The sequence below is a fragment of the Uloborus diversus genome, chromosome 5 (genome assembly GCF_026930045.1).
Source record: "Uloborus diversus isolate 005 chromosome 5, Udiv.v.3.1, whole genome shotgun sequence".
Lineage (NCBI taxonomy): Eukaryota > Metazoa > Arthropoda > Arachnida > Araneae > Uloboridae > Uloborus > Uloborus diversus.
The window spans coordinates 129,064,419-129,080,878 of NC_072735.1; the positions used below are offsets into that span (position 1 = coordinate 129,064,419).

General features: G+C 31.2%; 1 protein-coding gene across 1 annotated transcript; it reads right to left on the reverse strand.

Annotated features, from left to right (window-relative positions):
- Window positions 1-8,655: 8,655 nt before the first annotated feature.
- LOC129223131 (zinc finger protein Noc-like) lies at window positions 8,656-16,000 on the reverse strand. Its single transcript, XM_054857697.1, has 2 exons — window positions 15,974-16,000; window positions 8,656-10,352 (listed from the first exon to the last, which is right to left on the reverse strand). Exons 1-2 carry the CDS (start codon window positions 15,998-16,000, stop codon window positions 8,967-8,969), a joined length of 1,413 nt encoding a protein of 470 aa, XP_054713672.1. The 3' UTR covers window positions 8,656-8,966.
- Window positions 16,001-16,460: the final 460 nt, after the last annotated feature.

The following is a 16,460-nucleotide window of genomic DNA, read 5'->3' on the forward strand; positions in this document are numbered from 1 at the left end:
AAAGTTTCATCGTTAGCACTTGAAATCAATTCCAAGTCTTGATTAACGCAAGGTTGAACGGGGTTCAGAACCAGGGACCACCAAATTTACTTTGCTTTCTTTTTAATATAAATATTGTCATTTTTTAACTCGTATTTAACATGTTTAATTACTTTTAAATGATATTCCATATACATTTTACTTGTGTTGTAACTGTCAAATTACATTAATCATGAATTTATTCATTCTTATATTTTAGTTTACATAATTACTGCTCATTTACTTCAGCTGGATTGGGCGTACCAAACAAAAAAAAAGCCCTCCAGTGTATTTTCAAATTCGGGATCATTTAACAGTATCAGGCCTTTTGAAACCAGCTAAATATTTCATATTTTTCATAGTTAAGTATTTTATTGCAAAAAACAAATAATTGTTAAACTGTTTTTTTTTTCGTTAAATTAAATGCCATTTAGTAGATTTGAATTATTTGAGCCTGATATTATATTAATTCTATATTACGGTTTTTATAAGTAGAATAAGTATTAGAACAGAAAAAAAAAATTGCAACGAAAATGAATTATTTTCAGTAACCATTTTCTCAAGTGACTAAGTAATTAATAAATAAGCAAGCATTAACATATGTTTCAATCAATATGAATCTAAGTTTTCAAATTCAACAAATATGAGTTCTGTAAATTATGGTGCAATTAATAAATTTCGCCCTGCAAATATTTCTAAGTTTGAATTCAAAAAAAAAATTTCGTCAATCGTCATCTGTATGTGAAAGTAAAACTTTAAAAGTGAAATGACGATTTTACATGATACGAAACCTCCACTGTTAATTCTTTAGACTCATTCAAATTTTATGAAGAATAATATATTTTGTATACAGTACTCCTTTTGCTACTGACTTTTACAAATAGAAGTCTAACTGAAATACAAAACTTAAAAAATATTTTTAGTAATTTATTTAATGGTTAAATTTAGTTGCCTACCAGGCGACTTCAAAACGGAAGTTATCTATCTACACATTTAGTTAGATGGATGTGTGTGGGGGGAATCGGCTTATGGGGGCAACAGGGAAGTTATTTATCCATAAATTCTTGTTGCATGAGCCGATTTGAACGATTCTCTTTATAATCGATAAAGGAAGTTCCAACTCAGGTCGCGCAATTCTGATGGACTATAATTTAGAACATAAAAAATGGATGAAAAAAGTTTCAGGCACTAAACAACTAAACTCTCAACTGATTAAAACAATGACTCGGGGTAATTCAGAGGAACTTCAATCAGAGTAAATTCAATTGCAAATGAGAATTAAAGATAACTCACTCAACCTAATTTGGTTAGTTGTAAAAAAAATAGTTCAGACTGTTTCATTCATACTAAAAAAATCACACTAAATATTAATTATCCAGGTGTTCCAGGCTTTCCTCAATTAAAGATACCGATTTGAAAGCATTTTCCCCATGTATTCGTTTTTATTTATCTCCCCCCCTCCACCCCTTTTGTTTCTGTTCTTTTACTTTCTACCCCCTTAAATTTTGCTTTTGCTTTGCTTAAAATTTGACTTTTATTATTTATTTTAAAGAAAATAATTTAAAAATTAAGCTAATATAATAAATTTAATAACACATATGAAGCAAATAATGCATAGATTTGTCTGAATAAAATGGATGGGGGAGAAAAAACTCAAATAAGAACACCAGTTAGAATTTCAAATAACATTTATTGTGAATGTGATCAACTGATTTATTATATTTTGAGAAATCAGTAAATGAAAGAATGAAAGACAAGTAAGCAAAGAATTCAAGTACATTTTTTCATCATAATGGACAATGATTGTCATTTTTATTGCACAACAAATTTAAAATGCATCAAATTTTTTCAAAGTATTTTTATGACTTAAATAGACATTTACTTAGTAAGAGGTGATATTTTATCACTAACAAATGCAAATATTTCATTTGGCAATTCAATTTGGCATCTGCAGATTTAATAAATAAGTTAATAAAAACACCTCAAGTAGGATTAGTTGAAATAATACAACATTGGAAAATAAATAGAATCTCTTAACAGTTGAAAACATTTTGTGGTTCATAGAAATCAAAAAGATTTATACATAAAAGCTCACTCAAGAAATTGTCAATAATATTATTAATATACATAATTTACATTTTTTGCTGTACAAGTTTTTTGTGCTATTTACATACAGGTATAGTTGATAAACTCTGTTGGATATGTGATAAATTGTCAGTGCATTCAAGAAGAAAATGCATGTTTCACATACTTGACTTGATCAATATCACATAAACGAAGAAACATATCTGAACCTCAGGACCAAACTAACTTAAGTCCAAAAATGGGGATTTCCAGGTTATCACACTGCTGTTTTTAATTTAAGTTGAGATATCTGAAACTTATATTTTCAGTAGGGCCAAAAATTTCAACTTGCTCAATGGAACTAAGACAAATTTGCAGAAAGGAACTCCAAACTTTACCGAATTATGATAATTTTGCCGAATTCTCAAACTAAATTTGTCGAATAAGGAAATTTTTGGAAAGTTACAGGGACCTCCTATTGGGACGCTGCTGGTTGTATGTAGAATCTTACTGTGTATTCAATCATAACTATGTAACTATTTTCACAAAAAAAAAATCATTTATAATTATTTACCATTGTTATAAGATGGAATCCCAACCTTCATATGCACCACCTAAACGTTTCTTCTAATCTTTTGCTAAGTAGTGACAATGCAACTTATGTTAGTTTGGCTTTGAGGTACAAATATTTAAACTTTAATAAATATTCTCTATACAATTAAATTTCAAAAATTTAGCAATAAAATCTTATTTTCTTGAATTAAAATTTTAGCTCATATGTGTACTAATTAAGTAGATTTCTTTCAATTGTAATCTCAAAAAAAAAATAACAATAATAATGACTTTGTAAAAATTTAAATTAACATATAAATTCCTTTTAAAAAAATCAATATTTTTCAATCAATTCAATATTTTTCAATCAAACTTCATAAAAATTTAAATTAACATATAAATTCCTTTAAAAAAATCAATATTTTTCAATCAATTGATAAAATTAGAAACGTTATTTCATTTTTATGATAAGTTTCATATTTTATGGTTCTAATTCTTTCATGTGTGGAAATAGCTAACTTAATAGTTCTGATTAAAAATAATAATAAAATAAAAACAATAAGATATAAGAATACTAGTATGCTTCATTTTTAAACAAAATGCTTCCATGCAAAATCATCAGTATTTCTCTTACAGTGTGATAACTTATTTAACACAGGCATTAATAAGACCCTAGAACTAACCAGGGATATAATAAGAAAACCATAATTGAACTGAATTAGGACAACAAAAGAACATAATGAAAATTGCTACACAACAGATGCTCAAAGATTTCACATTAAGATGAAATAATTATGTACCAACTAGCAAGCACTCTGAATGATGAATAAAACCCTGCAATAGTATTTTTCAGCTTCTGCATTTTAGGATGATTCTAAAAGATTATGTTGGAGAGGCATTCTGTACAATCAACCGTATTTTACAAAGAAGGCATACGAAGTAGTTCTTTCCTCATTAAAAGAACAAAAGCTTTCCATTTTAAAATTCAATAATTATTGGACAGGTCATCATACCTCTGAACTAAATGTAGAGTTTTCGTTCTGATGTCAACTCATGTAGAGCAAAAGACAAAATCGGTTATGTAATCATGTATTGTTTAGAATGATTTACTAGTCTGGATTAACTGCACTAAAAAGTTATTAGTTAAGATATGCAAGCATATATTAATAAGCACTGAAAACATTAAAACATGCACTAAGAATTCAAAATGTAGCTTTTAGCTACAAAGTTTTATGTGTTACGAAATTATTCAAGATCAATCGCAGGATAATTTTACACAAATATAGATTATATTTGCACACATACATACAATTACTATTCATTATTGAGTGTTCTGGTAGCAAGTTTATTTCATATTTTTTTAACTTTAGCATCCTGCACAAAAAAACTGACAATTCTCTAATCTGGATGTACTGAGACAGAATACAAACTGGTTTAGCGAAATTTTGGGCAGAAGAAACATAAAAAGGGACTCAAGCATAGAAGAAAAAAATAATAGACAATTAGTTTTATATGTACTCATAACTGTATTTATCACAAAATGCTGATACAACGCCGATGAACAAACGCCGTTACTGCGTTTGTCTAAAAAAGAAAAATACCTTTTAAATTAAATCAAATAAAATAAGTTTTGAGAATGTTCTTAATTTAGTACAACACTCTAGTAGAACTACTGAAAATAAACAATTTATAAAATGGCGGCACATAAGATATCGCACACCTAATACAACACCACCACCACCAGACTAAGATAAAATGAAAAGCTTTCTGCAAACACAAATCCTAACTGGAAAGTTTTCTGCAAATAATTGTTTTGCCTAATTCACCCTTGAAAAAAGAATTAAATTTATATTAAAATATGAAAGAGACAAAAAAGAGTGCTTTTAAACATTTTTGTTTTTATTTTTACAAAAGCATAGTTTGTGCTCATTTATCACCAACTGAAGAAAACTGCCAAAACCATTATTTTCACACATGTGCTTTAAAAGGCTTTTGAAAAAAGTCTTCAACAGAAATAAACTGGGATTTTCTTAAATTTCCCTTTTTAAAAAAAAAAAATTAAAGTTTTAAAATAATTTCTGCAGAGCCAAAACTTTTCTGCGAACGCCGTTACTGCGTTTGTCTATATTATGCAAGACTGACCATCACAAATCAAAAATTGTCAATTTTGAGTTAGATACATATCCTGGTGCATTTTTATTAGTTCTATTAAAATGCAAGACAGCAACAAATGAAAAATAAATTAAACTTTTTTTTTGAGCAATCACAATTGCTTATTGTTATCATTTGACCGTTTTTGATGTCCGTGCCTTTTTCAGCTTAGACCAGAGGCTCTACGGCACCACCGCCCACCATCCTCTGCACGCGCTGCTCCGAGAACTGCCTCCTGGAATCAGTTTCTCCTGGTCGTTGGCATCCATGTCCTACACACACGCTCATACACAAGCTTTTACACACATACACACACGCCTATGTGCATACATACAGGTCTACGCACACACACAAGCCTACACATGCATGCGCGTCCACACACACAACTATGCACACGTAACCGCCCAGGAGGAGGGGCAGGCTTGGGGGAACAGGAGACGTTTCTAGAAACAATAGCCCCCAATGAGCAGGATCCTGCCAAAACTCGCGATTGCGAAAAAACATAATTTGAATTCAAAATTTCAGACTTCAAGTTAATTTTCATTTTTTTTTTTTTTTTTTTTGAGATGCGTCAGTGTGTTACTATAAGAATTTAAGCTAAGGCGCATTACATTCAAATTGATTTTTCTGGAAAAGTAGTTTTTGCAGATGTGGCAGTGTTGTTCTTGGTGTGTGATATATTTTGTTAAATGAAACAATATTTAGCCACTACAGCTAAATGTGACAAGATAAAATTTTAAAAATTTTACTTTAAAACACAATTTACCAAATATGTATTCACTGAGGATAAACTGTTCATTTCAGAAATCCATCAGCAGATGTACAGTTTTAATTGTTGACAACTTCATCTGCTAAAAAATTCCAAAACGCTAAAAAATAGTAAAAAGAACTAATGGGCTTCTGAAATGAACTATTCACATGCCTAATAAAATGTTAAGAAATTTTGTTTCATACCATCTCGCAATAGATCTGGGCATCAGAAGATTCAACTAATAGCATCCAGATAGAGAATTTTCACTGCATATTATTTTTTAAACAAAATTAAGTTTCAGAGAATAATTTAATCACTTAAATTCCTGTGCAGTAAACAGCAGCAAACATTATATTAAATAACAGTGCTAAAATAATGATCAGAGATCACACACAATAAAATTCTCATTTCAAGAATGAGTTTTGTTGCTGCTGAATAAATGTGATTTTATACAATGAAGAATGAAATGTATAACAAGGTTTTAAAATCAGGCCTCTGTATATATTTAAAATAATAAAACATCACTAATCATTGATAAAATTTGTTGAATACAGCCTGATGTGCATGTGTGCTTACACATTAAGTATTATTGGAACATACCTTACTCCCTTAACCGTTTAACCGCCGAACTATTGACAGATGATCAAATTTGAGTAATTTTTTGAAATTATGTCTATTTATGTCTAGTAAATACAGAAATAAAATAAAATTTCCAGAAAAAAATTTTTTACTATGATTTTCAGTGTGTTCCATTTTTGGAACATTGGCGTTTTGCATGAAGTTTTTTTTTTCAGAGAATTTTTTTAAACTAAGAGGTTTAGAATGCGGTTTTTATCTTAGCATACTTTATTGCGGAAAAAATAATATTTTAAATTGCATTTGTGTACATATCAGAATTCAGAAAATCCAATACTGAAATATCTAATGCCCATCATATGAAAGGAAGCGTTGCTGGTGAAGTCGTTTGTCGCAATGGAAACATTTCTTAGTCGTATTTTTTTTGCACACCGCGCAACGTCCTTGGGATGCAGATACAATATAATGTCCGTCAGACATTCTCGACCGTTTATGTAAATGACAACGAGGCCCTGGAGGACTTTCCACTCGTACTTTTCTTCTTAGGAGGTGAGTTGTTATTTCTCTTCGGAACTCTAAATGCTTCATCTTGACTTCATGTAAATCACAATGAAGTAACCAACTAGCTACAACTGAAATATTCAGCGCATTACTAAAAAGATTCCACCACCATTTTTTACTCCTCAAATGAGGTCTGTAGCTCCCTAAAAGTTTATCCAAGACGTCCACACCCCCCATTCCTTCATTGTGTCTCTTGATAAGATGAGGTTGTGGCACATCTATCTTGCATTTCTGCGCATTTGAGTAACATTTTACAGATGCAAGTGTCTCATGTGTATAACAATTAGATGCTACTGTAACCACTGCATTATCTTTCCAGCTGCACATGTACACTGATCCATCAGATCGATAGTCAAAATTTCCGCGATCCTCTTTAGAAAGGGCTTTTTTGGATTTCCGTGGACAATGGCCAGTTCGGTTTTCACGAATTGTTCCTGTTTGTTGCTCGTACACTTTTTTTTTGATAGCTGAGAAATTAAGTCATATGAAGTAAAAAAGTTATCAAAGTATACTTCATGCTTAGACGTGTCAGTCAAAACTGATAATAGATCATTTACAACTCTGGATCCTAATTGCAGATCAGGGGATCCTTCTTTTTTGCCTGAATAAATCTCCATGGAATATGGGTATCCACTTGAAGAGCACAGCATCCAAATTTTGAAGCCGAATCTTATTGGTTTTCATCTAATAAACATTTTACATGAATGCCGACCGTAGTAGGGAACCATAGATTCATCTATGCTTAATTTTTCATGAAATACACCAAATTGTTTAGGGTTTTTACACAATTCTTCGTAAATAAGGAAAACTTTTCTTAGTTTGTCATTTTGTTTTAATTCATGGTTGTCCATCAAATGAAAGTTGTTTTTTATTTTTCAAAAACGATTTTGAGGCATAACTGTTAGTACAATTGGCACAGATGTATCTTCTGCACTGCTCCAATACATATCTTCAGAAGGAACAGAATGGTACCCACTCAATAGCAACAAACCAAAAAATTGTAGGATTTCATCTCTGTCAACATCTATTCTTCCTCAGTGATATTGCCTAGTTCATCAGGGGGTAATTGGCATATATCTACATCTGACAAATCCGAATCTGACAATGTCTCTAAATAAGCCACAGCTTGTTCTACAGTAAGAAATCTTGTAGACATTTTTTAACATTTATGAACAGTTGGTATACGTCAAACAGAATTTTGTTTCGCCCGAAAACAAAGCTAGCGAATTATTGAACTGCATTTAAAATATGAAGAATAAAACTCTCACTAATATTTTTTATTATTATGTGACAATGCAGCTGTCCGAGCAGGTGTGGATTCGGAGTCATATAGTCTGTCAAACAGAAGACTGTTATTATTTTCTTTGCTAACGAAAAGTCATATCCTTTCAAAATATAAACTTACTTGGTTTTGCCAACATCTACATCAGAGTACATTCAAAATGAGAAAAAAAAAAGAAACATATATTACGAAAAATGAAATTTCCCCTTGGAAGTCGAACGATTTACTTCTTGGAAATTTGACTCCCTAAAAGCGCCAATGTTCCAAAATTGGAACATGCTATTTTGAAGGGGTACACCTTTCGGAAATATCATTGTACATTTCTACAAGCATTTTAAAATCATACATTGAAGTATTTTTCACAACTATAATAAATATCATCACATTTTCTGAAAAAACCAATTTTTGGTAAATTTTATAAGAAAAAGTTGCAAAAAGCTAAAAAAACACTCATCTTTGAAAAATCGCAATAAATAATTGAAAACATATAAACAATCAAGCAGGAAATCAAAAAATACTTTGAAATAAGACTAAACTGTGTTAAAAAAAACTTGTTTATTTTAACGTTATTTCTTGGGAAAATTTTCACTTAAATATGATGTTCCATTTTTGGAACATTGGCGGGTAAACGGTTAAAGGAAAAAAATGAAGTAAATTAACAAAATATCTATATCAGTATAACTGAGTGAAAGGGAAAAAAGTTGTTTCATTTTTAGGTGCAATTAAATGTAAAACTGAATTTGATGAAGTTCATACAACAGTACATTAACAGAGAATTAAAATTAAGGAAACAAATACTATTATCGTATTACAGCGAAACTTTGAATATATTAGCAACAAAATGAAATAAAATTTGCTATTTTACATAATTTAAATATTTTCATGCATACGGAATTAATGCTTTTACTTTTGTTTGTTCATAGGAATTTTACACTTCTAACAGTCAACGAAAAACAACATATTTCAACAGTATGTCACAAAACCTGCAGAGACGAACACATAACATAAGGATTATGGATGCACAGGAGGACCTAACCTTTGTCCATACAAACCATATGGATAATACATGCCTAAACTCGGATGTCCAAGTGGTGGTAAAGGAGCACCAGGAAGTCCTGAAAAAGGTGGTTTATAAGGATGGTACCGGCTAGCTGCAGACAAGGAGCTAACAGGACTCAAGCTAGTAGGATATGTCCGTCTGAGTCCTGCTGGAGATGTCAAAGATGCTGCAGAACTGTAGTGCATATGACACGCCGCACTGAGACTTGCCGAAGAGAATGCTGGTGATATGAGTGGCAAAACAGAGTCTGATAGGCTAGTATGAGTCTTAGCATGCTGTAGCAGTTCTTCAGCTGAATTAAATATTTTACCACACAGATTGTCTCCAACAACCCAACTGCAGACATTAGGTCTTGCCATCATAGAATGAGGATATGATAAACCAGGCATACCACCAGCTGCAGCAACAGCAGCCATAGCCGCAGCAGAACCAGTCAAACCAGGAACAAGTCCGTGACTTAAACCAGATAGTGAGGTACCTAATCGATCATGAGTACACTGAGTACAACCACTTGGGCAAGGGCCTCGTTGAGCACTATACATACTGAATTGACAGTTTGTGCAGTTGGCATCTCTACAAACAGGCACTAAAGTAGTACCACCAGTTGCAGTTTTAACTCGAGCATAACCAACATATGGAGATAATGCTGATGCTCCTAAAGGATAAGTACCAGCTTTGAGTAAATTACTTTGAGCACTGCTTTGGTAAGCATCCATTGGATGCCCAGGCATTGGACATCCAGTGCAATTAGATAATGGATTTAAGCCATTTAAAGCTTTATAAGCATTTAGGCCTAAGTGAGACAAACCTTCTTTGGTGGGATCACTTCTTGCTAAATCTAAACTTAGACCAGATGAAGATCCATAACCAAGTCCACTAAGCGTGTTTTGACTGGAGCACAGAGTGGTAGATGTTACACTAGATGTGCAAGGTGATGTGAGAGATCTAGACACACCAATATCAGATTTGTTTACGTTATGTGCACTATTCCTTCCATTGTCGGATGTTGTTGGAGAGCTTTTACCACAGGAACCAGTGCTGATTGCAGGAGAGTTTTGATTAACAACAGATGGTGAATTTCTTTTAGAATTTGGTGTTTTTTTGCCATTAATTTCAGAAGAAATATCCTCTTTCTTTATCACAGATTCATATGGCTTAAAAGAAGGTTTGCTATTACTGAGTTCATCACTGATAACAACAGGAGATTTGTCCTTTTTTGAATCATTATCTTTTGATTTTTCAAGTCCAGAAATAATTGGCTTGTGATTTGGATTATCAGCACCAATATTACTGCATGTCTGGGCAAGCAAAGCAAGAGGGCTCTTCTTAGCATCCAACTGAAATTAAAAAATTTTTTTTAACAAATTGAAAGTTACACCATAGGACATTATTATATTAAAAATAATATTTTATTTCGACTCCCAGTTTTCTATATGTTGTTCCCTATTTTAATGCCTCAAATTTATACTAATGTGTACACAGTAGTGTAGCGTCAACAACGAGAAAACATAACATATTGATGGTAACGACACGTTGATCCAAAAACATTGAACTTTTTTAATGTAAATTCCTACATAAATTTTAAAACACTTTTTAATGATAGAACAAAATTAACCAATCTATACATTAAGAAAATTTTTGTGTCAAAGGTAAGTTAATAATAATAACTTATTAATACTCTTAAGTAAGTAATGCAAATTGATAAACATTTAAAATACAAGGAATTAAAACATCGATACAAATAAGTCGAAATAATTTCACAACACATTTTAAATCTCCACCTGAATATTTTTTTAATGTAAAAAATGCTGTGCCTCAAATTCAATTCCAAAGAAACATAAAAACTTTTTTCTGCAAACTTTTCAAAAATAGAAAAAATACATAAAACGCACAGAATTATTGCTTAAGGAATAAAATTACAGAAAATTATCTCACTTTACTTAATTATGTTTTTCATTATAAGAGACATGAGCTATGTTCTCTACAAGTTTCATAAAAAAATCCTATTATTTGTGCTTTTCCCATACTTCAAACATTTACTGCTTACTTATTCCTTTTACTTTTAAACTCTTATTTTGTTCCGTGTCAACATTTTTTTTAAAGACAGAAATTGCAAAATACTGAAAATGTTCACCTCTCACTGTAAGATATTAGAGCCTATACAAGAGCTGCAGAAGGAAAAGCTTTTTACACAGATTTATGTATAAGGCTGATAAGAAACTCGGAGATTTAAAATGGTTTCTTAAGTTGCAGTTTTGCAGATCAAAAGCAACCGATTGCTACTCTTTCAATCTTTACTTTGCATGCTTATTATTTAAAGTAATTAATGGAGAATCAAACTGAGTTTATGCAGTACAGTACGTGATCATAATTTTGGAATCGCAAAATCTGGAACTTTTTTACTTTAATATACTTTTTTAATTTATTTTTATTTTTTCAAAAAATATTTTTCTCTATTTTTTTCAGTTTTAAGATTTGAAAATTGTTAACTTTCGCCAATCATTTTTTTAAAACATAGTACTTTCAATTCAGCTTTTTTTTAAAAGCTTTTTTGCTATCACGTATTATGCGAAAATATGCATTTTGCGTTAATTGTGCAGCAATCTTTTAGCATCCACTTTCGTTTAATGATAATTTTTTTTTCTTTTCATAAGTATGCAATACAAAGCCTACTGAACAAAAGTCCAAAATGATTCTTAGTAATAGTATGACTTATTTATTATATTGATTGGCACATTTCATAATAATGAAAAGCAACATCCGTGAACTATACGCCCCTGTAAATTATCTACAACTTTTGTTTTGGCATTACGAAATAAAAGAAATTTAGCGCGAACATTAGTGGAAGCAGGAAAAACTTATAATCAGACAAATATTGCAGAACGGGAAGAGTTTCACTATTTTTTGAGTTGGAATTCAAAATCTGAAAAATTTCCGAAATCCGGAAAGGTTGCGGTTGTGAGCATTCTGGCTTTGGTGTTCCATACTGTTATGGAAGACTTTTTACCAACTATCATTGTCAGGAAATATTTATTTAGGCATATTATCTATTCAGTAAATTACCGCCATTAGCCAGGGCTAAAGCAGAAATACGTGAAATACACCGCCAGCTCAGTCATTTCCAGCCAAGGACGGCAGTTTCGTGCTTATTAGCACTCAACAGCCTGGCATAGGAAAGTGACTGAGCTGGAGATGGAAAACCTCTTAAGGAAGCCAAGAGTGCGAAACAAACGCTTTAGCCCTGGCTAATGGCGGTAATTTACTGAATATACCTTGCCTCGCGTTCATTCTTCGAGTTGAACCGAACCATAGCTTCGGTCACTCGTCTGGTCTGCTAACTCTATATTAGCTACCAGTTTGTTTCGCACTCTTGGCTTCCTTAAGAGGTTTTCCATCTCCAGCTCAGTCACTTTCCTATGCCGGGCTGATGAGTGCTAATAAGTACGAAACTGCAGTCCTCGGCTGGAAATGACTGAGCTGGCGGTGTATTTCACATATTATCTTTCATAACTAGACGAAGTGTTACTTACTCTTCGACAAGAAGAGATACATCAAAACAAAAAAAATTACCTCACGCAAAACACAACAAACAGATAGACTAACTTTTGTTGGACGAAGACAGAAGTGTCAGATTTTGTGTCATCTTTTGCACAAAAACTGAAGAAAAATATAAGCTTTGTGGAAAGAGAAACAAATTAAAGCAACATTTTGAAAGTTTTAAAACTTTTTTTGACATTTTTTATAATTATTTCATATGCAAATTTATTTGGTTGTATTTAATAGGCCTAAAATAATTTTCAAGTAAAAATAAATGGAGAAATTGTAGTAACACATTATTAGCTTTGATCGGCCAACTTTCTTTTACAACCAAATTGGCCAGTTTGCTTCTTGGTTAGTTTATCCCAATAAAACTTTAACATCGTATAACAACTAGAAATGGAACAAAGCTTCGCCCTGGCCAAATCATGAGCTGCGATTTGGGGATTTTACTTTCATAATTATTATTATTATATAAAATAAATCAAAGATGTACTTTATGATAAATCATAACCTAAGACAGAAATGCTTAAAAATACACCACCAGCTCAGTTATTCCATCCGAAGACTAGTTTCGTGCTTTTTAGCACTTATCAGCCAGGAATAGGAATCACCTGAGCTGGAGGGGAAAAACCTCTTATCGCACCATTGCTGCGGTCACTCATCTGGTGTGCTAATTCTACATTAGCTACCAGTTTGTTTGGCTCTCTTGGCTCCCTTAAGAGGGGACTCCCTTCATTCAATAATCAATAAAACATTTATTAGCAATGCATTTTTATGAAAAAACATTACAATATATCTGATTTATAAATTTATTAAAAAACTTAAGTTTTAAAATGAAACAATATAAAAAAATGTATCGCATTAAACATTCTTCACATTTTTCTAGCTTCGAAACTTATATTTAAAATAGTGATGTTATTTATATATACGGGTGTATATACAACTAATGGGCATCATTAAGTACTTTCTTTTAAAATTACATTTTATTTAATACTTATAGGTACAATATTTCAGTTTTTTAAATAGATGGATTAATCTATCAACGTATTTTAACTTGTGCCATAGTTAAATCCTCCTCTAAAAATAAATACTAAATGTTAGACAAATGGGAAAGAATGTTCATTACTTTTACAAAGTCATCAAAAATTGAAACATTTTGCATTAAAAATGTTTAGATATTACATTAATATTAACACATAACTTAAATACAAGCCTACTATATTATTGGATAATTCTGTGAATTAATATTTGATCATATCAGTTGTTTATTGTAAACATTAACTTAATTGTAGAGTAAGTATTCCAAATAGTGCTTTACATTTGTTATCCAAATAAAAAATTGGAAACATGCTTTTCTGGTAGTACCAGTGCAAAGTAAAATCTTAACTAGTGATACGTATTAATTTTTTAAAAAAAGTCAAGCTGAAAATGTTGAAAAAATTAAGAGTAGTAAAGTATATACAGCATTACATGATGTTGTATGCATATTTTATATATTTAAAAGCTAAATACAACATACACAGCAGCCGAAGCTTCAGCCATTAGTTGGCCAAAACTTAGTATCCACGCTTCGGTCAAATTGTGCTTTGTGCCATTTCCAATATTAATAGGTACTTGATAAAAGTTTCATCATATACAGCAACACGTATATATTTTGAGAGAATGGGATGTTAATTCTGAGATGATTTTTTAAAAGTTTTTATCAATGATGAACAAAAAAAACCTGAAAAGAAAAACATCTTAAGGAGGAACATATTGTTTAGACCCTCTAAATAAATACTTATGGTTAAAGGTATGCATGTCACTTGGTTTGCCAACTTCGTTTTATTTTCCACCTTAGTGACCATAAAAAAATTGCTTAAAATGATTGTGGACATCTACAGGTATACGGCATCATAAAATTTAGAAGTCCTTGATAGTGACCAATGGCAAAATTTGTAGTGAGTGATAGATACATTGAAATCAGAAAAAAATAAAAAAGGAAGGAAAGGAACAAGTTTCATGTAGAGACGTACCGAGTACTATGTAACTAATCGGTACTCGGCCTACTCGGCGTATTTGCCGAGTACTCGGTACTCGGCCAATGCCGAGTAGTTGCAAGAAAAAAAGGATATTGTCCAAGGCAGATACTTAAGTTTATAAAAAAAGAGCAAGCATTATATTCTGCAATCATTTACAATTAGAATTTATAAGTCAAATTTAAATTTTGAGAATAATGAAGTTTGTAATGCTTCAATGGAATAAATCTTTATTTTAATGTCCCCAAAGTTAATAAAACTTATTTATTAAAAATTATGCAAAAAAAGATAAGTGTAGAAAATATGAAATTTTTATACTAAAAATGGATTTTTGCTACAAACAAAAATTAGTTATAAAAATACCTTTGTTTAAAAAAATAAAAGGAAATCAAACAACGTTAAAGAAGCACAGTGCAGGAACACTGCAGACACGTATTTTGGTGTTACAAGGAATTCCTTTTTCAATGCACAAAATGGGAACTCGTGGATTTAAAGGCATCCGACAAAAGTAAGATTTTTTTGTCGAATGTCTTTAAATTCTTTAGCTCACATGTTATGCACTGAAAAAGAGGTTCCTTGTAACAGGGGGGGGGGGGGCAGAAACACATGTCTGCAATGTTCCTGCATTTATTTTATCTGCTTTTAAAAATTATTTATGTTTGGCAGACTAGAACTATAACTGATTGGTATGTAATTTGTTTTAATTCCAACTTGATTAATCATACCTTTCATTTATTTATTTTTAAAAATAATTTTTTTGTAAAATTTTTGACACAAACAAAATTGTTTATATAATGTGTAATTACATTTCAGCAGGAATTTAGTTTTAAAAACTATTATATGGACAAGGAGGTCTATACTACTATTCCAATAAGTTCAAAATTCATCACGTGTGTCAGTGGTTCTTCTTAAAACATAATTGGTACTTGGTAATTTGGCCGAGTAGTGAAAGGCTGAGTACTCGGTAACTCAGTACTCTGCTGAATAGTGAAAGGCCGAGTACTCGGCCAAAGTGCTACCTGGTACGTCTCTAGTTTTATGCATTGCTCATTTGGAAAAAGAGTACCACAATACGAAGAAATTAAATTTTACAGGAGAAGCGTTTGAAGTTGAACTCTTCAGGCAATATGCATTAAGAAAAATCAGTTTGCAGTGCCTTCTGGTGGTAAATATGAGAACAAAAAATCTGCTATCATTTTCAAAAGAAAATAATGTCCTTTAATGTTCTTTAAGTAAAAAAAAAAAGAAAAATAAAGTATTGTGGCACTCTTTTTTTAAATGTGCGATATGCTTCTACAAACGACTTTTAACAACAAAGTAAAAAATTAAAAGAAAATAAAACTTAACCTGACACAATGTTTACCACATGAAGTTTTAACATAATCAAGTATAGTACTTACCAGTAGAAATGAATTTCGTAAAGGCATTTCGTGCTCATAAGTTTTTAAAAAAATAGACATGTCCTTTTTTTAAAACAATTGTATCACATTCTTGTCATCATCACTACTGCTAATATACAGCTCGAGCTAACATGAAACATGACTGTGATCATGAGGCAGACAAATTGAGCACCAACAACATTAAAACTATTTAAAAAGCTCGAAGCTATTAGTCATAGTTTGGAATGCCATAATAACTTACATTATATTGAAGCCAATAGTAAAAGTTATTCATCAAAAATACTTCTCAGAATTGTTCTTTGAAAACATGTTTCTTCATAAAAAAAAATAATTCTTCATAATTTTAGTTTTAAAACACTTTTAACACATGAACAATTTCACAAACAACTTAACAAGATTTAAATTCTCTCTCAATCACTCAATAAGTCTCACTATTAGCAATATTTCTTAACCGTATTTACTCTTTATAACAAACTCTTGCCCGATT

Coding starts and splice junctions, on each gene's coding strand:
- LOC129223131 (XM_054857697.1), bottom strand. CDS start 16,000: ATGCCTTTACGAAATTCATTTCTACTG. Junction 10,353..15,973: donor TACGAAATTCATTTCTACTG/GTAAGTACTATA, acceptor TTTTAATTTCAG/TTGGATGCTAAGAAGAGCCC.